General features: G+C 41.4%; 2 protein-coding genes across 5 annotated transcripts in view; one reads left to right on the top strand and one right to left on the bottom strand.

The window, feature by feature from the left end:
• The window catches only part of klf12b (Kruppel like factor 12b), a 39,048-nt gene extending 20,892 nt beyond the window's left edge, over positions 1–18,156 (top strand). For all 4 annotated transcript variants that reach the window (XM_085249336.1, XM_085249335.1, XM_085249334.1 and 1 more), the window contains 4 exons: positions 1,402–1,939; positions 6,098–6,233; positions 12,451–12,608; positions 13,889–18,156. In XM_085249336.1, the coding sequence (XP_085105462.1) occupies positions 1,402–1,939; positions 6,098–6,233; positions 12,451–12,608; positions 13,889–14,070 (1,014 nt within the window). In that variant the 3' untranslated portion in view covers positions 14,071–18,156. The remainder of the gene's footprint in view (positions 1–1,401; positions 1,940–6,097; positions 6,234–12,450; positions 12,609–13,888) is intronic.
• A 1,242-nt stretch (positions 18,157–19,398) lies between these two features.
• On the bottom strand, positions 19,399–23,855 carry klf5b (Kruppel like factor 5b). Its single transcript, XM_085249749.1, has 4 exons — positions 23,527–23,855; positions 21,774–22,704; positions 21,598–21,657; positions 19,399–21,247 (listed from the first exon to the last, which is right to left on the bottom strand). Exons 1-4 carry the CDS (start codon positions 23,704–23,706, stop codon positions 21,069–21,071), a joined length of 1,350 nt encoding a protein of 449 aa, XP_085105875.1. The 5' UTR covers positions 23,707–23,855; the 3' UTR covers positions 19,399–21,068.
• Positions 23,856–24,342: the final 487 nt, after the last annotated feature.

Below are 24,342 nucleotides of genomic sequence, written 5' to 3'. Positions count from 1 at the left end.
ATAAACAGCATGATTGAGCTTTTTTTTTGAAGCAATACCCCTGAAGAATAACACAAACGAAATGCTGTGAAGGCTCATGCCTGAAATCGGTGGTGGGTAATGACCCAGACCATATTTTACTGTGGATCTTGACACGACACCAGTGACTCTGAGCTGAACCCCACTGAGGTTCAGAGTTCATCAGAAAGCATTTTTCATGGGGCATGGTTTGTTTTCCAACTGAAGAGGAGTTACGCTGCGTGAAGTTTTTTTTTTTTGTTGTTTGATTCATGGGGTTGTAACACTTCCTGTAGGCTGAAAACAAGTATACAAGTCTGGAGTAAAAATAGTAAGCTACTACATAAAAGAACACCCATACACACCACTCAGAAAAATTCGTAATTCACCGCAGATCGACTCTCAGTCAGCATTACATAAGGAAAAAGAAATGCGAGTCTCTGAAAACAAAAGTGAGCATGAAAACCCACATTAGAGAAAATTTTTTCATTTCTCCTGCAGCTGCTATTGGAGTGATTTTTTTTCCATTTAATTTTAATGAGCTTTTCCTGTTTGATTATTTAAAAAAAAAAATCCTGGACGTGCTCGCTCCCTGATGGCACTAACTGTGACTCAGCCTCTGAAAGGCTCCACTGTGAGGATCAACACTGCTTACCACACTTTGCAGCACCCACGTTGAGCAGAGTGAGCCGAGATCAGCCGCATCACATGCAACTCGGCTAATCTGACATTAGAACAAAGACCGCGATATCAAGTAAAGGGGCCAAAGTTTGGGAGCCCTAAGAAGCAAATAGTAGCAGGGTGAGCGTCACATTTTCTACCGTGTGTGTTCTCTATTATCTTTTCCAAGTAAACAGGTTCCTGAAACGTGTGCAGACAGATGGAGAGGTTGTGTTACAGTCTGCTTGGTGTTAAGTGAAAGATGTGTTGAGGGATACGCTAAGCCACCAGCATTGGCCTTAGGAGGCCCATTTCTGAGAGACGGAGAGAGACGGTCAGGAAATTGAGCCCATATGATGTTTTTTCACCGTCACAAAGGAGATTTAAGAGAGAGACAAGGGGAGCCAAGAGAGCTGCGTTTGTGTGGGAGTCATGGAAAACAGGAGAAAAAGAGAGAGTGCAACCCAGGGCAGGAGAAGAGAACGAGGGAGCGAAAGGAGGCGAGTTTTAGAGACGTTATCTTTACTCGTGCATTTCTGTGCGTGACATCATGCCAGTTGAAGAGCTTCACGGGAGAAGTTGAACTCTTAAATGAATATTTTGCTCTGTATTTGTGTTTCATAACAAATATTTCCACAAAAACTATTAGAACTTGGATTTCAGCCATAGAAACACTCTGTCTTTTGAGGTTAATGTATTTTGTGGCATTAAACTGAAACATCACTGTCTCTCTTACGCCCACAGTCACCCAAAGTGCGCCCTTACACTGCGATGGACGGCGTCCCCTTTTTCCTCAGCAGAGTTAAACCGGAACCTCCCGAAGACCTGCTCGCCCACGACCTGCACTTCCACACGCAGACCGAGCCCGTCGACCTGTCCATCAACAAACCCCGCCCCTCCTCTTCATCCGCCACCACGATTTCATCGTCATCCCCCCTCAGATCCGCCTTCTCCCCGTCTTCGTTATCGTCGTCATCCTCCTCCTCCTCCTCTCCATCTGTTATCACCTCAGCCTCGTCGGTGCTCACATCGGGCCCTCTGGTTGCCCCGGGAACTGGGGTGAGAGGTCAGCCATATTTGCACATCCTGCACTCTGTGCCTCCGCCTCCATCCAGCCCTCTGAGCCTGCAGGGAGCCGGGAAGCTCGCCAGCCATGTTCACCGCATCCCAGTTGTGGTACAGTCACTGCCCCTCATGTACACCACTGCCGTTCGATCACCCTCCAGCCTCAACAATGCCATCATGCTACCTCTGCTGGATGAGGCCAAAAGCCAGGGCAAAGGTGAGACCCTGCTCGCTGAATTTGCTCTATATTTATACAGCTAACTTTGTTCTGTTGGGATTTCTATTAAAGCTCTGTCATTATTTTAATAAGATACACTGCAAAAAGTTCAACTATGATTCAGGTTTTGAACTGCTGCCTTTTTTATTACATTTATATTTACTGAGCAGCCTGGGCCCCTGTGAAACTCTAGCCCCACATCTTGTTTTGGTGTATTTTGCATGTTCTAAGATGTACTTATAAGGAAATGTTGCCCTATGGTGTAACAAAGTCAAAATGATAAACATTTTAATGTTAGATTCAATAAAGAGAAGTTACATATTCTAGCTTCTCCTGGCCATTACATTACAAATACTGTGTAGGCTTACCACAACCTAAATCCACTGAGGGTTTTTGGACTTCTATCCTCTACCTCTGCAGTAGAGCTATATCTTGAGGGGGGGGGGGACTTTGAGCTGCTCCCTTATTTCCCAAGGGGTCACGACGGCGAATAGATTCACTTGTTTGAATTGGCACCGATTTTACACCAGACGCCTTTCCTGACGCAACCCTCTCGATTATCTGTGATTGGAACCGGCCCTAGGAGTACGCCAGCCTGTGACTCCTCCCGATCTCAAACTGGGGGTCTTTTCACATCTATGGCAAATGTGTAAACCACTGCAACTATCTCTCAACGCCTTTATCACTGAGCTCAAAGTCTGAAAGGCTTGCGTGGATCAATCTAATCACTTTCTTTCTTTCCTACAAAATGAGCTACCTGCGATGCCCTGCAGGAAAAGATAAAGCAATACTTTCATAATGCAATTTCTGTGTTTGGAGCTAGTATTACCACGTTTTTCAGATTAAAATGTATCTCAGGGATACATATATTTCAAAAGTTTCTGAATTGAATTGCGTACTTTTTAAGGTCAATTTTTCTTCTACACCAGTGAGTTTTAATTAGGAAATCACGTTTTTGTTTTATTGAAAATTACAATTGTATTTAAAAATGTAATGGCTTACCACCTTGTTGGCATGTTTCACCACTGGTGGCCATCATGATTCCTGATCAGCCTGACTGAAGGATGACCACTCACCTCAACCATGTGACCTAGATACTAATCCAGATTGGGTGAAACCTCTAATAGGACATTTAAGAGTTTGAAAGTGCTGGTACCTGTTCTTAGGCGCTACCTTTTGAGAAATATTACTTTTAAATCCGTTAACTCACTTAAAATAGGTTATAATCATAATAAGCTTCAATGTATTCTTACTAAGAGGTGTATGAATAGAGAAACCGCTCGCAGCTTTCTCTGGGAACAATTACAGAAGTTTTTTTGGCTGCACCTGGGTCAGATATAAGGGATGGCACAAACTGACATTTAGCACTGAGGATTTTGAAATGTTAGAGGGGGAAAGCTCAGTGATAAGCTGTGTGGTTTGTTATCTGGCAGGTGTTCTGCTCTGTCTTTAGTCAACACATTGCTGAGAAGGCAGACTGTCATGTCCATGCTTTCAGAATGGCCTCTCGGGCAAAAATGTTGCCCCTTCAGAGGGAAGATAAGGCTTAGAGCTTGAACGCCTTGTTTGTGTTTAACAGCCTCCAGTGCAGGTAGCTTTCCCTCTGTCAAGAAGCAGAAGTCTGGGGTAGTCTGAGAGTTAGACCTCTCCGGCCTTGCCTTGGATGTGTTGTTGGTTTTCTCTCTGGGTGTGGTTTTACTGCCAACCACTGGATGAGACCCTACAGTAGGTGTTTCTGTCCAAGTCTGAGCTGTACACAGGGCAACTGTTGGTTGTAAAAAAAAGGTTGCTTCTTTTCACTCCCTGCAGAAGGAATAGACACATTAAGGCTCACACCCGTGCATGTACAGTACGTACAAGCAAACAAGCAATGATATGTAATTAGAGCATGTGCTCAAACAGACACTCGGCCGGCTGGGTGGGGTGGTCCTCAGAGATGGCCGTTTTTTTTTGGTTGTTGTTTTTTTTTTGCTTTTTAAAATGCTAGATGTCAGTTCCCAGGGAGAGGAGAGAGGAAAAGAAGGAAGGATAGGGAAAAACAAGACTTGCATAATAGGGTGTGGATGGATATTGAAGATGGGTGGCACTCAAGCAGACGCATCCACACACACATACACAGAGCAACATCAGCAGTGCCCGGCTCTGAACGCACCCAGCACAAAGGAAACGGGGTGAATGAGTGCTGGGTGTGGTGGACGCAGTTACTTTTAATGAGAGTGCAAACGGTTGAGAACCAGAACATTTGGCTATTTATTGCATTTAATATGATGTCTACAAAATCCAACATTCCACCATCAAAGCCAAATCAAAAATGAATTAAAGCAATAGGAAAAATATCTATATCTGTCTATCCATCTATATATAGAGAGAGTTTTTTTGTTCCTGCCTTATCTGGAATTTCAAGTGTCACTACTGGCCGGTGGTTAAACAAATAAGTTGTTGACATTAGGCAAATCCCGAACTAAATCCAGCCCCCCTCCCACCCCCCACCAAGAAAACTTTAATGCGATTATTAAAGTTCTCAGCGTAGATATGAGGTGCACACTCACTCGCTTTTCACATACATACACAGGTTGGCCATCCTCTTTCAGAGAAGGCGGGTACCCTTTCTTTCACTGCTGTCTCCCTGTCTCCGGTAGGAGGTTGCCATGGAAACAGGGCTTGACTGGAAACAACAGGAGAGAAAGGAAGAAATCCGCTGCTCTGCCCACCTCTCCACCACTCCTCCTTTGTGTCCCTAGTTCAAAATACCCCCACCCTCCAATCCCCATTTCCAAAACGCGATGTATTTCTAGCTAATTACAGGTTTTCCATAGGGTTCGGCGAGCTGGTGACCACTCTGCATGTCTTAGTCTACAACAACAGCAGAAACCTTTAAAAGCAAAAGCTCCAACTGAGTTACAGCATTATTTCTGTGTCCAACCCACCCCTCCAGTAATAACACCATGTCTGCTCCTAACTCTAGACCATTATTATGGGCCATTATGGCCACAGTCTCAGCTGAGAGGGCAGAGAAGGTGAAGTCCTGATAGCTTATAAAAGCACCCTGGCTTACAGTAGATGGGGATGTTGTAGACCTCAGTGGAAAATACTGTATGTCTCCGTATATTCAGTGTTTCCGGTGATTTTAAGCAAGAATAGCCTTTACAGAACCGTTAACAGTGTACATTTTTTAAGTGCTGTATTAGAATGCCCTGCTGCTAATTCTCCATCTACAGCATGTCTTTGTTTTTTCTTCTGATATTAATTTATTGTGTTATCCGGGATTTTCGCCGCATCTGTCGGCTGAAAGAGAAAGAATGGACAGAATGACTCCAGGCTCTGGCAGCATATCTGATGAGCTGTCCAAGGGACAAGTTTTCACAGCTTGTGGAATAGATGTAACCTTACTGCGTAGCTCAAGAGACAGAAACCACTGAGCTCACTGGCTCAGAGGGTCATGGTTCAATAGCATTGTGGTCTTTTTTTCCTTGTTTTTCATGGTTTTGGTCCATGTTGTCCAAAAGGAAACAAGCACCCACATATACAGTTTGCTTGTTAATTTTCGAGGTTGAAGAAATTAGCAGCTGATCTCTTCAGGTGTTGTGTACAGGTTCGTCGCTATGATGAATAAGATTCTATTTCAGGTGTGCATACTGTATAGAGGACCAGATGCTCACAGTTGCTCTCATGCGTGCACATGTTCTTTTAAGTTGGAAACAGTAACAAATGCGCGAATGTTTTCACACGCTGCTCACAGGCAACAACAGCTAAACGGTGCTCCACCCTGTAGTCTTATCTTTGTGGTTGGAGGCAGATAGAGATTATGTGCACACGTGTGTCCTTTTCGCATGCTACTCTGTAAGTACGCAACCTCTGGGTACAGAGTCACGGTCGACTGTTCTGTCCTCCAGTTAAATGTTTCGTTTGATTGACAGCTCCTGAGAGAAAATACTGGCAAGTACTGAGGCCATCTCAACTCACGCTCAGCTACTGCATACAGTATGCTAAATAATGGCACACAAAAGAATACTTTTGGGGTTATTCGGATGAAATTGTATATAAAGGAGTTACTTCATTATAATTAGAAAGACGCACAATGTGATATGCCTTATAAGTTTACAGCGCCAGCTCCAGTTTCATGTGTCTGTCTCCCATGTCTGTGTCCCATCCTCACAGCACACATAGACCCCAACGGCCTGTCGCCAAGGCAGATCAAAAGTGACAGCGATGACGATGACCTGCCAAACGTGACCTTGGACAGTGTTAATGAGACCGGCTCTACCGCGCTGTCTATAGCCCGTGCTGTACAAGAGTGAGTATATTCATTTTTTTTCTTGAACACACGCCGGAAATCCTGGCGCTGACTTTTTTTTCTTCGCTAACTTTAAAGCCATAAATCAAATGTGGATCTCTGCCATGAGTTGGGTCGGAGTTATGACAACAAGATGCTCAGAAGTATGTGGCTTTGGTTTTTGCGTTCTTTACCAGTGACCGGTGTTAAATTTGGTTACATGAAAGTTTCAGTTTGTTCCACTGGTGCATTATTGTTAGTGCTGGGGAAAGCAAATTTATGCGAACTACTGTTACTTTGCTTTATTACTGAGCCAAATAGTTAATAATGACAGCACAGCAGAGCTCTTTATTAAAATAAGTAGCACTCTGCATTGCATAAAGGGGAAAAAAAACAGCTCACAGAAATAATGCATGAAACTTAATACACGTAAATATGTTTTATAATATAACATCTTATCATGTGTGCACGCATTTATTAGAGGCTTTTATTTTGAAAATTTAATCATCTTCAATGGATTTAATATGGTAAAATTGAAAAAAAAAAAATCCCTTTAGTCATCCAAGCCAGTGATGTTGCAGTCTTGAATTTCTGAATAGACAGAGCACAGAGTACTAATATGTTTTTGTGACTCCCTGGAGGAGGGCGTCATTATCAGATCCATTGTAATCCTTAGCATTGTGCATTTCCGTGTGGTTTTGTAACCGCTCTTCCACTCTTTGGATGTGTCTGCGTGGGCGTGCATCTATATGCCTGTATGCATATGGCTCAGACATACTTTATGCCCTGTTCGGCCTACAGACATCAACTCCTGCCGTGCCAGTCCATCTGTGTTGAAATGAAAAGTTGACGACAGCGTATAGAATTCTTATCAGAGGGAGGAAATCAGATGCAGAGAAGCATTTGGCTCGGCCCTGTCCTTGTTGGGCTGCTGCTCATAAACCCAGAACAGTCATAATTGCCAGCCTGGGTAGACTCAAGTTAATACCCATCAGACTTTTATTTAGACTAACTGTAAGGAAAGTATTCCAGGACTCCTTGAGAATCCTGCTAATGCCGTAGCGACATTAACAAGGCTGCCGGCACTCACTGTGTTTTGTAATGTTCTAGCTGGCAGGTTTGACATTGTGTACTAGATGTTGTATTGTTTGTTTGTCATCCATTGGCTGTGTGACCATCTACTGTAATTAACCTAAATCTTTTATTGTAGTTCCAAAGTACAGCACATAATAGTAAAGCTGTGGTTCAGGGGTACAAGTATAGGTTGCTGTGCTTCAGACACACACAAGCACACACGCACCAGAGGACTCAGGTTTCGATGCAGGTTATTGAAAGGGACAGGCGTGCCCCTGAGTGCCACACGTGGGCACCGGGTGGTCAGAGGAGAACAGAGGTTGGCAGGACACAACCTTTCAAAGCCCAAGCTTTCACTATGGCGATAAATCACCAGCCAGGGTTAGCATTGCCCTGCCAGGGCCTGCCCACACACTCACTTCTCTGTGTGCAAAGTGCAGACTGTGCTGTGTGGAAACTCCTGTGTGCACGCTGTGTATGTGACTGTGACTGTGCGTGCGTGTGTGTTAGTGTGAAAAAAAAGTATGTGTGCACTTCTGTAAGTATTAATCCTCCGGTGTGTGTGTGCGTGTTTTGTACTGTATGCATGCACGTGTTTTCTGCACAGTGGACAGAACAGCTGGTTCCAGAAGGAGGTCATCCATTGTCAACAGGAACACAGACTTGCATGTTTGTCTGTGAAAAACAAAGCAGTCTGTAGTCTTCTTGAGTTACACGCTGGTTTGGCCGCAGAGAGGAAGAATGTGCGTTGTGTGTTGACATAGCACATGCACTCGATGGACATCTGCACCGCAACAGAAGCCGACTTATAAACATATCAGTCCACTGCGTCGCTATATTGCGTTTCTTTTCATTTAAATGTGTATGCCGCGCTTGTGGAAAGAGCAGCTTTACATAATTTGGCAGCCACATTTACACAAACAGTCACCCAGAGAGCATCAGAGAGGTGAGGTGTAAGGGCGGAGGACGGGAGTGCCTGCAGCCTCCAATAGGTATCCATATATAAATAAATGAGTGAAAGGAGAGTTGGGTAGAGAGCGAGTTTGTGTGTATCATGTGCTACTTGGTCAGCCTCCTCCATATTCATGCGTTTCCCTGGGGATCAGAGGATAGGCTATTGTGGAAGAGTGCGAGTGAAAGAGAGGAAGACAGAGAGGAGAGGTGTGTGAGGCTGGGGGCAGGGGCTTGTGTTGGGAGGGTTGTCTCTGTTGAAGTCTGGCAGGTCCCCAAGGACCTGGGGGGCCAGAGAGCAGGTGGAGGGAGGAGATGTGGGCGAGGTGAGGGGTAGTATCCTCGGACAGGTACAGGAATGCCCGGTGGGCAGTGTTCCAGCGCACACATACACAAACTTGAGCACTCCCTTTCCTGTTTTCTTGATAATTCCACCAGTGCCTTGAAGCAGGTCGTGCTGTTGCTGTGCTCAAGCCGGTGTTGTGACCCCGCTGCGGGTGAGGAGTTAGAAATATGTATTGTGCTTGTATTGTGGGAAATCCCTAATGCAGGTGACACACACTCATTCCCCATGCTCCCCGTCTTTCTGTCGTATGTGTAGAGCCCAGTGGATGATGATGGGAAAAAAAAAAAACCAAAAACGGGGAAACAAAGGAACAAAAACAGAGGTTAGCGCTGTTTGAAATTATTCTCAGCTGTACTTCCCATTTCTTTCTGCTACTTCGGGAGACACAAACAGACACATTCATACAAGCATTATGCTGCGGTGACTCAGGGTTCAAGGCAGAGTGAGTTTTCCTCTGGGCTCTAATGAGAAAATATAACCAATTCGCAGTCACACAAGAACTACATTATAAGCATGAAAGATCCAAAGAGATACATTTTGTGTGCTTTCTTGCATTTGGGATTATTATTAGATTTTTAAAAATGAGAAAAATTAATTTGTGCATCTATAATGAGGTAGTAAAAGTGAAGACTTCTTGTGCGTTTACAACGCTATCGTTGAAAAGCACCGAATTCCTGCCACTTTTTTTCTTGTTAAATGCTCTTAATTGACATCTATCAGATTATCAAAATAGTCATATATTATATAATAGTAATAATCAGGCAAATCGCATGACTGTACGTGTATTCATTGTGAGTGTGTAGCAGGAGCTTAAATCAGTAGGTCTAGTAATAACTCTGTCACAGTATTTCATATTCAGTTCTCTTTAAGCCTTTAACTTCTATTGCTATTTTTCAATTATGCACTGAATTCTGCTCACTGGCTTTTTTGTTGTGACCCAATTTCCTCACTTGAATCATTAAAATGTCATTTAAGTGGGATTAGAAGTTTTCCACTGTTTACCTTTATGTCACTGGTGAGCGGTGGTGAGCAATGGGTGTTCTTCTTTGAGAACTGGAACATTTCTCACTTAATTTTTTTTTTTTTTTTTTTTTTTGCAGATGCACAAAACGTCTATAAATACTCCCACTACTGATTACACCAATCTGTCACTCAGCTCTTGAAACGCAGCAGCGTTGTATTCGGTGAAATAATTTATGATGGTTGCTTGTTCTTTGTTTTAGAAGCTGTTGTACTCAGACCTTCCTAAATTATATCATAATCATGAAGTCACTTCATGGATGAAGTCAGAATGTAAACATCCGCCTCATCTGCTCGATGGTCTGAGCTCAGAGTGTTTCCACTGGCTCTTCTCTTTACTTTCCCGGGCAGACACACACGCAGAGTTCTACAGCACCTCTGACTCTAAACGGCCCTCTAAATTTTCATCTAGATTATATGTGATGCGGGAAACTCATCAATCATTTTGAGAAAAGGAGTTTAACTCTTCGTCTTAAATTCTTCATTTGTTTTGTCATCACGTTACAGTGCGATATTCCCTGAGCTTAGAGAGTGAGAGAGAGAGAGAGAGAGAGAAATGAGAGGGGAAATGGAGTTCACTTCATATCTGACCCGTGTGCTCATTTCCTGTACAGCTTCAGTTTGGCAGTAAGCCAAGAGTAACAGGTGATCTGTATGCATTCGTGCGCTTCTGTTTCAGTGTATTTATATAGCCTGCGTATAGCTATGTGTTTATCTTTGTTGTGCGTGTATACTGTATCTGCATTTGACTGTGCTTTGGTGTAAGACAGAGAGACAGGAAGTGGGTTGTGTGCGGTGGAGACAGTTCACTGGAGGGCCTGTCTGGCAGCCCCTGTTCCTCTGACATGATTTTAGCAGTTCCTCCTCCCGCTACTCTGCTTTAATTGTACCCACTTCACCCTTTTACCTGTTTCCGAGCCTCACAGCATAAGCAGAGAACCCTGTTAAATATATCCCAAATATATCACTCCTCCCCCCTTTACAAAACAGAGATGTTCTTGTTTTCGCTCAATATCGTATCTCAGTTTTTCTCGCCAGTTTGCCGGCTGCGTGCACGAGTCATGTGTTGTGTAAAAAGGTGCTCACTGTTGCACAGTCAACAATCATGGGCGAGGCATGAACTTCTGACCGCCTCTTGCTGCCTTCTGGATTTCTCTCTGGGTTGTGTGCTTGTGTGCAGCGCTGCCTTCAGAACACAAAGATGACAGTACATTCAGATTAACTACAGATATGATGACTGTACTCTGCAACTGCGCTCACAAACACTGGCAAGTCAGACATGCATGTGAAACCGCACACACATGCTCACTGACACAGGCACACACTTTGCAGCATTGCTTCACAATGACAAATACAGTAGATGGTGATACTGACTGCTTGTTGGAGAGGAAATGCCAAAATGCAATGAGTACATAAATCACTCACACAGAGATTTTAAAAAAGACAAAAACTTCTTCATCTCACCACTTTTGCTTTAACAATAGTATTGGAACCATACGAATATCAGTCCTCTTACCTTACATACTTTTTCAGAGGTACTTAAGTAGAGTTGCACTGCCACCTGCTGGCAAAGCTGCTGCTCTGCCACCTTCAACGTGTCTATCTTTCAATATTCACTGTATACTGTCTTTTTTTTTGCATTTCAAAAATACATATATGTTGATTCCGTTTAGAAACGCACTACTTTTTACAAGAAAGAGATAAAATGGTTGTACTTATTGAGGGCATCAAAATCATCCACAAATCAGAAGACTGGTGGTTTGACTCCTAGAGTCTGACATGTTGAAATGTCTTTGGGTAAGATGAACCTCAAATTGTGTGACTGTGAGCTCTAGATCAAGCGCATAAAGCAAAGTGCTGTATGAACGTCTTTGTGCACTGTGTGCTTCCAGTGTAAATGCGTAGTGAGCTCTCACTAAGCACACAAAAGCACTCTGTAAATACCAGTCTGTCTTTTATCTACACACCTTTTCCTCTCTTAACACAATAACTAGTGACATTACAGCCGGTATGACGGTTATGTTTTATGTTCTTTTGGTTGCATAAAACAAAAACTTAAACCTTTTATTGCAAATCATCATGAGCTGTTCTCCTTGTTACCATCTGGCAGACGTTACAGGAGTCTGCCTACTCGGACTACAAGACTTAAAAACAGTTTTTACCACCAAGCCATACGACACCTCAACCACAACACTTAAACACACACACTCCACAGGACGCACTCAGAAGCTACCTTGCAGCTTCACAAGTACTCTGTTTAATCTGCACTGGTCACGCCACTTTATTGTTATTAATATTTATATTTAAAAAGTGCAATACTGTAATTTTCTGCTGCTCATTCCTGTGCAATATCCCATCATATTTCTTTTCAAGATTTTCTTATTTAATCACTAGTGTACATATATTTATATTTATAGATACATATATATTTAGTCATCTTTTATCTTTTACCACGTCTCTCTAATATTTTGCTCTTTACTATTTTTCTATTTTTTTTATTATTTTATTTTATTATATTTTATTATATTTTCTTCTACTGTACCATGCTGCTGAGTGACTGCTGCTCGTCAAACACATTTCATTGCAATGTTGACCCTGTGCTAACTTGCATATGACAAATAAAACTGAAAACTGAAACTGAAATGGTAAATGGTGCAATAATGCAAGTTAAATAAACACTGCAATATTCTTCAGCAGGTTTTGAATTGAAATGCACTGCAAACTTTAATTAAAATGACTGACTTATTCTTCAAAACTTTCAACAACTGCTCTTTATCACGGAAGAAGACAAAGACATCATCAGACTCTAATAATGTTATCTGTTGCTACTTTTTGTCCTCCTTGCAGTTCCATGTCCCCGTTCAGTATCGACAGCATACGGCGTCCTCGGAGGTCGGAGTCACCGGATTCCAAAAAGAGAAGAATCCACAGATGTGACTTTGAGGGGTGCAATAAGGTGTACACCAAAAGCTCGCATTTAAAAGCACACCGGAGGACGCATACAGGTCAGTAAATCTACGTGTGAGAACAGTTGTTGTGAAATGCTGTTATTTTATTTTGATGCTGTTAAATGCTATTTGTTTAAGTCTAAGTGAGGTGGCATTTCACATTTTGAGAAAGTTACTGCTGAAAACCACTTTAGAGTCTTGACTCACAGAAGAAGAGCGTTGAGCAGCTAAACTTATTCTTATCTGTCTCATGAACGCAGTAAGACAAGACAGCATACGACATCTTGGAACATTTTAATTACTTTTTGAGAAGGCTGAATTGTCCTTAACATGATTTATTTCATGAAAAGTGCTAAAACAATTACAGCCGTTCCTACTGAAACGATCTCCCGTTGTTGTGGACGGACACTGAAGTTATAGCTTCCTTAAATCATTTCATTGTGACACCTCACATTATAAAATCAGTCATTTCTCTCAGGCTGCTGCAAAGCCTGACTTTTCAGCCAGCGCACTAGCTGACAAGCAGTGAACATTAAGCTGTTAGGATAATGGAAAATGCTTTTCCCTGTAAAAGGTCTCTGACCTCAGTCCACAATTAGACCTTTTTTGTATTTGACAAGGTTTCTATGGAAAAAAAAAAAAGACACATTTTGCCATCTAAAGTCAAAATTTGAGGTTATTCTCTCCAAATTTCAATTTAATTACTTGGAAATTTCAAGTTATTTTCTAAATTTTGAGTGATTTTTCTCAGAGGTTTGAGTTAGAAAGGCAACTTTTTGAGATTTGAAATTTTTCAGATAATAACCCTAAATTTTGACTTATGGGTAGCAAAGGTGTCGGCTCCTGGCCTGTTATAGAATATAGCATATCAGTTGTTTAGCCAATATACAGCAATTTGCTGTTTATTCACTGGAAATCATATAGACTTTAAAGCCAGTTTGAGGTCCAACAGTATAGACTGCTCAGAATATTAAGATAACACTTGATCAAATTCATGTTTCTTTTTTGCCGTGACTTTGAATCCAGGCTTTTGCATCATTTTGTGCTTCCACAGTCTTTCAGTGAAGACTTTCAAATTGAATATTTCCCTGTCGAAATCTGATGCGTGACTTATATGTTCCTGTAATTTTTTTGTGTTTAAATATTTTCAATAATATCTCATCAGACATCCATACCATTTTAGTGAGTTATATAGATTCTTGAAACTTGTGCACTACCAAAGTGGACATTAGGTTAGCAGTAATTCATGGATTATCACTCATCAAGTGCAGATTTTCCTAATTAATTTGCCGGAAATGCGACTGAACATGGACTGTGTTTTCTGACTTCCTTTCCAGGTGAAAAGCCATACAAGTGTACCTGGGACGGTTGCACCTGGAAGTTCGCCCGCTCTGATGAGCTGACGAGGCATTACAGGAAACACACAGGGGTGAAGCCCTTCAAGTGTGCAGACTGTGACCGCAGCTTCTCCAGATCTGACCACTTGGCCCTGCACCGACGGAGACACATGCTGGTGTGAATCAGACGGAGCGCGATAAAGAGAGAGATGGAGAGGTCAACGAAAAGACACACACTCACATGCATACACAGGCAGCCAGGGGAGCGGGATCTCCCTGTGAATGTTTTCAGCCGGCCTGGACGCGCACACACACACACACACTATCACACTCACACCCACGCACAGACACAGACGCACACATGCCCTCATCCTTCATAAGGAGAGAAGACGGAGACAGAGAAGACTGATGGATGAAGGTGCACAGAGCTTGAGGAGCACAAAACAGGGTCACTTCTGGATCCTCTTTGGTTTGGAACGAAGAGACGGCAGGATCTTTTTTGTCTTTGCTTGGAGTATAATAGGGAACTGTCTTTTACAGCACTGTTCGTAAATGTTTCACTTTGATTTTTAAGATTAACTCTTTATTTGGACAAAAAAAAGTATAATGCAATTGCAACTGTGTCTTTTTTTGTTTTGGTGTCTTTCTTTTCATTATTGTTCCAAACGGCTGCTTTTCCAGCATTCATAATGTGAAAGACCCCGTTGTAAGGAATGGATTTCCTGTGTGAGCAGGAAGAAGTTTGGCCTCGACTGGATCACGGGAACGGACTTGGATGTACCGGTAGTTGAAGTTACAGGTAGTGTTTTTTCACCACGCCCCCCTGTGTGAGTCTGATTTGTGACCAGCAGGGGGCACCATTTAATCATAAGTGGTTTCATTTTCCTGTTGGCTTCTGCTCTTAGATCTGAGGCATCCCTTGTAGAAGCTAAAAGAAGGTTGGACTTTCACCTCTCTCATCGCCTGCAAACTGTAATCAAGATAGACTCAAATGCCCACAACCCAAAAAGATCAACCTCATCAGCACCTCCACTTTTTCAGTCATTCAATGCCTGTTTTCATAAATGGAAATAGGACTTGCATATCATCGCACCAGCACACACCATTGATGATCCACTCACATGGCCGGACAACTCCAAATCTCATCAGTGCTGTTCTTTATGTTTATGTTGAGCCTCTTCAAAGCATTTATTAGAAAAAGGAAAAAAAAAATCTGGTGGATTTTGAGCTGTGATTAGCAATCAGTAAAGTGCAATCTTAAAGGATAAATATACTTCAGTATAAAAATGTTTTGTTTATTGGGTTTTGCTTCTTTTTTAATGCCTGCTTATTGCTTATGTTTGACTCAGAAAATACAACCCCTCATGTACAGTGAACTGAACAATCAGAGGAGATTTCCAGTATGTGAAAAAATAGAGGCACCTTACAGACTTTTATTGTGTCCTGACATTTCTCATTTTTTAAAAAGAAAAAGTCATTTCAGCTGGGTTTAACAGAAAAAAAAGGAATTTGTGTTGTGGTTTTGCACAGCACCGCAGCACTTGTCCATAAAATGACACTGACACCAGCTGAAGTGTTACAGGGATAGTGTGGCACCTGGTGTACAATACAGAAGAGCAATACATTCTGAACAAAGTGATGGGAAGGAACATTAAACCTCCTCTTTGTTCTGTTTGCTGATGTCAATATCCGAGGAGAAGTTCCCAGCTTGGCCACCTCCTCACGCTCTGTACCGCAACTCCCTCCGTTACTGACTGGTTTCTAATCTGATGTCTCCCAGCTGGTGATTGTCTCCACATTTATCATTTCTATTCCTGTTGTTTGTCTCAAACACAAACAAAGTCACTTGAAATCGCCTCAGACCAGATATAAGTTATGATTTATGTCTGATTTACCTGAGATTTGGTCATGTAAAAAGCAGAAAAATGCAGGAATTGCACACATGCATACACAAATACATGCACACTGTTTTTTTCCGTTCTTTTTTTCTGTGTGTGTGTTTGTATTCACAGCAGGAGTACCTTTTAGAAGCAGTTTCCGGCAGAGATATATTTATTGGAAAGCATCACTTAACCTTAATCAGGAAATTCAATTAAAAATATATTTTTATAGACCTAATAACGGACATTTTTGCAAGTATTTCCAGCGCTCTTTATGCTACGTAAAAGCTTCGGACATAAAATATCAGGCCAACCAATGTTATTCGATAATGCTGCCAAATGCATCTATTGGACCTAGGCCAGTAAAAAAGAAAAATGTTAACCTTTTCGATTACGGTACCTTGAAATCCATACACTTGCACGCTAATGCACAAACTTGGATTCCACATTCTCACTTTCAGTAAAACAGCCAAATCCAGGAAGCAATTTCCGCACGGAAGCGTGCGACGCCCTTCTCGGTTTGTTGGAGAACGCATGTTGTCATTATTTATCTGTATTGTTTGTGCACGACATTATGCCCAGTTGTATTAGCATTTTGGCAAAACCATATCAGCACCTTGTTTGTTTGTTTCGTATGATATTCAAATGATTTTATTTCAGATGTCAATTTATAAGCGAATAATCATCATCGTATTTTATCATCCTTATAATGTATTAGAGCGTTTTTATGATTGAGGGGCACGTCTTCATTTGCATATAAATCTTTCTCTTCTGTACAAAGGACATTTTGAAATGTTGTAATATATGTGATAGTGAAGATAAAACTTATTACAAAGTTCTACAGCCTGTACATACATTGGAAAAATAGGGCTTTTGATTAGTAGATGCAGGAAATACATTTATACATGTAAAGTCTTTTTTCAGAGACTGTAATTTATCTAATTTGATATACAGTGAAATGGGGCTAATGGTATTCATCATGTAAATGATCATATGTGATGTTATAGAACAGTTTGCTTTTTATTTTCTCTTTGGTTTGTGGTTAAACACATTCATGATCAAATCATTTTTTTTCAGTTCCCAAGGCTGAACCAGTGTTTGCTAGAATCGACCAATTATTTATACACAGTATTAAGGTACACAATTCCCTGTGTTGCTATTTTGCTATACCCGACAAGAAATTCTACCGATCAAGCACATATCAGCGACACATGTACTCCTGTATTCAGTATATGACGTTGCATGCCTTAATACACCAATTTCTGAAAATCTCAATTTGACTTGAAGATGGTGTCTCCATAGGACAGGGTGTATTGTATTTCCCTTCAGCATCTCTTTCCTCATATTTTAAAGCATAATTTTGTTACGGTAACCAGGGTCAAAGTTATGCAATAATAATAATGACTAGTGCCTCATATCACAAACTTGTAATATCAGCTGCTCTGTGCAGAGCTTCGATTTCAGCACGCGTGCTTGGATTAATAAATTTCAAACGAGAAAACCACGAATTCTGGGGGAAAAAAGAAGCACAGACAACATTATGCAAGTCGGACCTCTAATGTTGAACTTTCTTTTCGCACTGAGCCTTATACCATTGTGTACAATGCAGCATCTTCCCATAACACTTTCACAGGCTGTTTATAGCACACATTATTACTTTGCTTGCAATAAGTCACTTCCTCTAAGGGTAACAAAACCGAGTTACAAAGGTCTCTTGGTGTTTCAGCTTCAACACATCAATTCAACATAGTGATTCCATGGAAGATGATGAGGAATCATACTCACAGGAAAAAAGAAAAAAAAAAGAAAGGAAAAAAAATCCTGTGACTGGGATTCCAGCAGTCACACCTCTCTTAATGAATACTTATCTTGCAGTTTCTGTCAGTTCAATATATATTTTACTTTCTGTATAACATCTGCTTTTGATTTTCCTGGTTTTGAAAATTTAGGTAGTGAAGCCAATGCCTTTGTTTCAAGTTTGCTGATATTACGTACAGTAATCGTTGTTCCTGTATTTATGTAAAGTGAGTGTAGTGTAAATATATTCAGATCTTTTCATTCTTACCGTAAAGAAAAATGTGATATTGCTCAACATCGCTTCAAAAAGGGAGATTCTGCTCATGGAATTCCACATCTGTAACAGAAATTTTTAATCCTGATATTTTTCAAAACTTCAACAACAGATGTACTCTTTTTTTTTTCTCCTGTTACACTTTTTTTTGTTTCCTTTTCTCCGAGAGTTGTTTAAGTATCCAGTCAGTGTTTTTGCCTTTTTCTCTGTATTTTTCATATGGATGGAGCTGTGAAATTAAAATAAGTTCAAACATATACATGTATATTAATATGAATGGAGGCATGAAGGTTAATAAAGTTGCATTTTGTATGTAACAGACTGGGACGGAGCCAGTTGCTATCTATGACTGAGATGGGTGGAATGTGGTTTCGGTGTCACTTAGACATCCGAGAACTCCCATTCGCTGGCATTCGGAAAACTAATCTCGCTATTAGGGAAGACGTAGCTGAACAACAGTACAGTGGTCTGTACGCAAAGTTCATCGGACCGCTACTGGAAGCGGAAAAAGACGTTTTGAATCGTCCAACTAAAACATTGTGTACCTCGGTGTAATATCACATGCTTTGTTGTTCTTATGTAGTATCAACAAAGAGTAGTATTTTAAGACCTGGTATTCTCAAACAAGCCTTTTCTGAGAAAAGGTTTCAGCTAAAAGAATGCACCCTGTACTTCCTGTCCTCTGCTCTATTATAACGAGGTCTGGATGAATGTTTCTGTCAGGCAGCAACGGATTGAGATGATTACAATCAATTCCCACTCCACTAAGCATTTTACTGTGCAGGATCTCACCTGAATGATTTATCACTCACTAGAGTCTGAGTTATGTGGGCTTTACTGTACCGTAAGTAATGTAAAGCACTGGGAGGAGGGCTGGGGGGGGGGACTTACACTAGTAAATAATCCTCAGAAGAGTTCAGGAGTTCCTCTGCACCCAGGACAAGCTCAGACACCTTCTGTGGCTTTTACAGGTTCTCCTGGTACTTTTTGCAAAAGCTTTGCTATGACTCATGTTAGGGACACCTTCCAAGAGAAACCAAGAAAATGACTTGTTTTGTTTTGATTACACCAGATTGTTAAAAAGGAAAGTCATGAATCGGGGTGTGGTCTGGACTAATTAGCAAATTCCAGAAAAACTGGCTCCTCCAGCTGGCAAGTGTCCTTGGGAAAGTTAGACAGACTACAAAGGTGCTACATGAGTTCTTTTTATTATCCTTCTAAAACTATCTGTATTTTCAGCTTGTAACTTAAAAAATAATGGTGTCAATGAGCCACGTTTAATCTTTTTCCCTCCTATTTTGCATAAAAAGCAGAATTTCTAAAGCAAAAACCGATCAACATTGCCATGCCTGTTTTTGTGCTATTTCTTATTCAATACCAGCAAGGTTCACTGAAAGCAAAAGCTGTGGTGTAAAATTATATAATAACGTGCAATATTCCCGCTCTGCAAGCAACAAAAGATTAGCATTAGCCAGCGTTTTCTCCAGATTTAGCATGGAGACATATGGCTAGAGTAAACCTTTTAAATGTTGTGAATAAATTATCAGACATTTCAAAAGTTAATATTCAACACAAAACATCTTTATTTGCACCGTGAGGGACACACAGCTCCATTGGACATTTGATCAGTTTAGGCTACATGTTAATGTTTCAGCTTTGACACAAACCTCTGACCTTTGTGCATATTTATTTATTCAACAGTATTGCAATAATTCGCTGCGCTTCTTTCTTGGCTGGATAAACTCGTAACAGCGTCGACTGTAGCGGCGTAATCTAATCCTTTTTGTACTTTGTAAAACAAAAATAAACAAACCTAATTTATTTTAAAAAAGGAAAATTTTAAACTGTAATACAATCCAAAAGAAATACATGGTTCTTTTTTATTTTTATTTTAAAACAGCAGATACAAAATATATACATCTTAAATAACAGAAACTTTAAAATTAGTTTTTGCTAAGCCATATTCAAATTTGGTCAGGTAATAGAGATTTCTATTAATGTTACATTGTGGAAATTAAGAGGAACATAGTCGATGGTTTTAACAGGCAGGGGCAGCTTCGTTTTTCATTCATTCATTCATTCAAAAAAAACAGCAACAACTAAGCAGTTAAAGGCACTTTCAAAAAGGTGTTTGATATTTGGAGAGAAGTCAAAGAAACCATCAACTTTCATAGATGTTCACACTGAAAACATTAAGTGTCAAATTAGGCTCACCCGCATGTTTTGATTTCTCCACGATGACAACGAACAGGAGAGAGAAAATAAATGTTCCCAAAGATATTGTAAATTGTTTCAGCACTTCGAATTCCTAATATAAAATGAGATCTCGCTGAAAGTTAAACACCACAGTAGTGGAAAGTGTTCACAGAAATCCTAAAATCAAGATGCAACATTTGGATTCATCTGCTGCACTTAGAAAAAAAAAAGACAACCCTCTCTGTAAGGACCATGTGTATGTTACAGTGTCAGAGCACAGATAAAGATCATTCACCGTGCTGGTCATTCAACGCTTAATATCTCATACCAAGTGTCCTCATGTTGTAAGCAATGCAATCACCACATGGCTCACAAACAATGCCCATCACCCCCTCAATGTTTATTCTTCCTGCTACCGCTTCAGAAAACTCTGCAACTTGCTTTCCTGCAACTTTAACTTAAGTGCTTTTACTTTCTATATTACACAAATGCACAACCAACCCTTTGACCTACTAGCTGCAACAACATCGTCCTCCCTCCGGCTAATAGCATACATAGATATCTGCACTTACAGTGTAGCAGTTTGCAGCATACTAAATAAATGCCCCTACGACACGTGAGTGATATGATGTGTACAATGAAAACACCTAAATATAAAATTTAAATTTCAAAATGTTTTTGTGTAGAATTAAAATAAAATCTTAAAAAAGATACATTATAGTTACGTTATTACATTATGTTTTTTTTTTTTGTTCTTTTTACTAATACCTATGCAAACATCCCCTAAACTGAGGCATTTGTGTGGAAAAAAAATAAGGCAACCATAATATTTGATCTTTTTTACATTATTATTATTCGTATTTGTGGGCCAGCACTGCTAAGATTATCTGCCCCTTTTGGAGTGAGTGAAATAAGTTTCACAGTTTTTAACATGTTTATTTGCTGATATGCATATGATGGTATTTTGTTCAAAAAAAACAAAACAAAACAAAAAACAGGAAAGGAAGATTGATGTTTTTATAGGAAGAGGTTTCTAGCTCTGGTGTCTCTTCATGTGCAGGGCCAGGTGGTCAGAGCGGGAGAAACAGCGGTTACACACTCCACACTGAAAAGGCTTTGCCCCGGTGTGTTTCCTGTAATGGCGTGTCAGCTCATCAGAGCGGGCGAAGCGCCACTCACATCCCTCCCAGGAACAGTGGTACGGCTTCTCACCTTCATCGGGAAGAAGTTGAAGAATAAAGGTAGCCAGTCATTATATATTTAAATATATTTGAATTCCTTCAATATTTAATGTTATGCAAGAAAAAAAACCAAACTACTCCATCCAATTAAAAAAAACAAACTCACACTAAGCCACAACTGTGAGTCATAAATCACACCATGTCCTGTCGTCGTCCCTGCTCTCTTTATGAGAGCTGCGGGTTTATGTGATTTGACAGCAGTGAGATGTGGGCCAGGTCTGTCAGCAGACAGAATGCATCTGCAAGCCAAGTGCAATTTTTCTGCCTGGCAACGTCACCAATTTCATCCAAAAATAAGAAGTGCAACTCAGAACATTTTACCTGTGTGCGTCCGCAGATGAGCCTTTAAGTGAGATGACTTTGTGTATACTTTCTGACAGCCTGTAAAAACAAATAGACAGAGCACATTAAGTACTTGCATTTTATATCTTTTTTAATGTTGACAAAATTTAAACTCAAATTAATTGTTGTTATGGAGACCGAACAGAAATCTTAACCTGGGACGTCACAGTGGTGAATCCGCCGTCTCTCCAGATCAGGATTATTCCTTCGATTGTACTTAACTGGCGCCGACTGAGCCAACACCGGGGACAGCGGGCCAATACCCGACGTTGTTTGAACTGGTGTCAGGCTTGAACGCTGTACTGGTCCAGAACCTGAACTTTGGATGAATCCAGACGTGGAAATTTGATCTTGGTTTTGGATTGGAGCTATGCTGGGTGTCTGTCCAAGGTCAATGGAATTGTGGGTCTCAAAATTTAACTTAGAGGCGATGCTGGCTTCGTAGGATGGAGGTGGGGAGAGGTTGTGAAGGACTCCTTTGCCCCTGTCTGGACTTGAGGGCTCAGAGTTTGGCGGAGAAGGTGGCAGATAGGTTGATCCTGGCTGATGGCCCACGCGTCGATTAAATGAAAAACATTCGTTCTGCAAGCTGCTCGCAGGTTTCGTAGAATTCGGGACTGGGCCAGCATGAACATTCCCAGTGGGAATGCTTAACGGGGCTATGGGGATGGGGTTCACCTGCGAGCTGTGAATGAGCTGTTCCAGATCAGAGTTCAAAAGCTGAAATAGGGGAACGTCCTGGAAATCTGGCACTTCCTGCTTGATGACGAAGTTACCACTTGCAGTGTCAGCTGCGCAAAAAAACCCTGGGTATTCAGAGACTGCTGGCGATACTCCGCTCCCCTGGCACGCGGGATGCATCAGAGAGTTTGTTGGCTCGGTTTTGATCTGTCTGACAGTCCTGCAAAGGCCTGGGTGCAGATATGTGACATCGGGAAGGAGCAAACTCATGCTGACGCTGTAAGGGGAGGCAAAGTCCTCAGTGAAAGGTGGCTCTAGAGCCAGGGTGCTGTCTCTGCACATCATTTTGGAATTTACTACATCCTGTGGTTGTGAACACAAATAGCTGTCCATCTCGGATTTACCCTGGGAGAGGCAAAACAGAGGAAAATGATCAGGTGAGTCGTAGCAAGATTGTTACTGTGGATGTAAAGACAGCAGAATAGGAAATACAAGTGTTGTGCAATTGATTCAAGCTCACTAATTGCTTAGTTTTAGGACATTTTTCATTCAGATTTATCAAGGTCAGCACTCATCATGCACTCATCTGTTTATATCATTATTTCTTTGGACTTGGAGAAATATTAATTGGGGCAAGAGTTAATGAAAAATCAGAGACATTCAGAACTTCCCATTATTGCCCATTTAAGGTACTAGAAGTCTGACAATAACAAAAGTAACTGACGTAAATTAATCTGGGATGCATGCTGGGGCCTACTCGTGTGCACCCATCCACATCAAAGACGCCCCCACCACCCCCTCCCTACAAGCAGCAGACGCCCTTCTAAAACACTCCAGGCTAAGCTGTTTCAGAATACATGGCTGAAATTAGAACATGCAGTTGCTCTGCACGGCAATGCATCTTCCTCAGGAGTTGTTTCAGGAGCGGGAGCAACGCGTCACATCCCAGCCATGTCCTGTTTGCAATTCCCCCTCTTAACAGTTAGTAAATAGCAGCATCGATGCAGAGGTTAAAAGCCCAGGATTTAGCTGTAATTACACGGGCCTTCCTTCAGTATCGTGGGTCACATCTTTAAATGAAAACAGCCTTTTTTTCTTTCTTTTTTTTTTTTTGCTTTGATCAGCAACACACTGTAATCCTGCGTTAAACCTGCTGACACCAGTAAAGCCTGTGATGCTGAGAGGCAGACGGGGAAAGAAAATAATAATAATAATACGAGCCCCTACCAAATTGTAATCGTGGAAGGAGGAAGTTCCCGGGATGGCATCCCTCGTGTTACAGAGCACTTGTCCATGATCTTCACCTCTAAGACCGTCGGATGTCAATGGTGCGGAGGTTTTCTGGAGGAACTGCGCGTCCTGCCGCGGAGCAACCCAAACATTATTATTCCTCACGGCAGCGGCCATGCAAGCAGAGATTCTGGGCAACTATCCGAAATCTTTAGCGAATGAATGCAGCATAAGTGTTCTTTTGTTTCGAAGAAATCTGTAGCAGGAAAACGGCAGCTGTCAAACGCTCATTCTCCCTATTTTGCGCTGGCTTGTCAAATTACGCAACTGCGTGATATCAGCGCGTCTGCAGGGCGGGGCTGAACATGTACAAAATAAACAGGGCAACCAGCCGATCGCGATACACCTAGTGTAATGAATACTGTGGTTGTGTGATGGGGTGAAATGGCAGAGGGTGGAAATAACGCCAAAACTCTTGGGGATTAGTGATTAAAGAGTCACTTGCGAGAGAATAAGGTGTCAAATGTTTGTGAGCATGAAGGAGCGGTTTACAGGCGCAGTTCGCAGACATTAGAGTAAAGTGAGTCAGTGACTCGTTGATGGAGTCGGTGCAGAACCCCGCAGGGTCATACTTAAAAAGAATGCTTTGCTTCTTACGCTTTTATAAAAGCTGCAAGTTTTTCAAACTGGACACAGACTTCTGAGGGGAAATATTTTATTATACACATGGTTTTCTTTTCTCTCTCAAATTTCAAAGGAAATTCAGCAATCTTTTTAACTCTAACATCCCCACAGATAGAGGCAAACTGGTGA

Source organism: Mchenga conophoros, linkage group LG16 (genome assembly GCF_057382185.1).
Source record: "Mchenga conophoros isolate Kocher_MC1m ecotype Shallow Benthic linkage group LG16, M_conophoros_male_GT1.1, whole genome shotgun sequence".
In the NCBI taxonomy this organism is placed as follows: domain Eukaryota; kingdom Metazoa; phylum Chordata; class Actinopteri; order Cichliformes; family Cichlidae; genus Mchenga; species Mchenga conophoros.
Note: the sequence above shows the minus strand (reverse complement) of the source record. Positions and strands in the feature narration are given on the sequence as shown.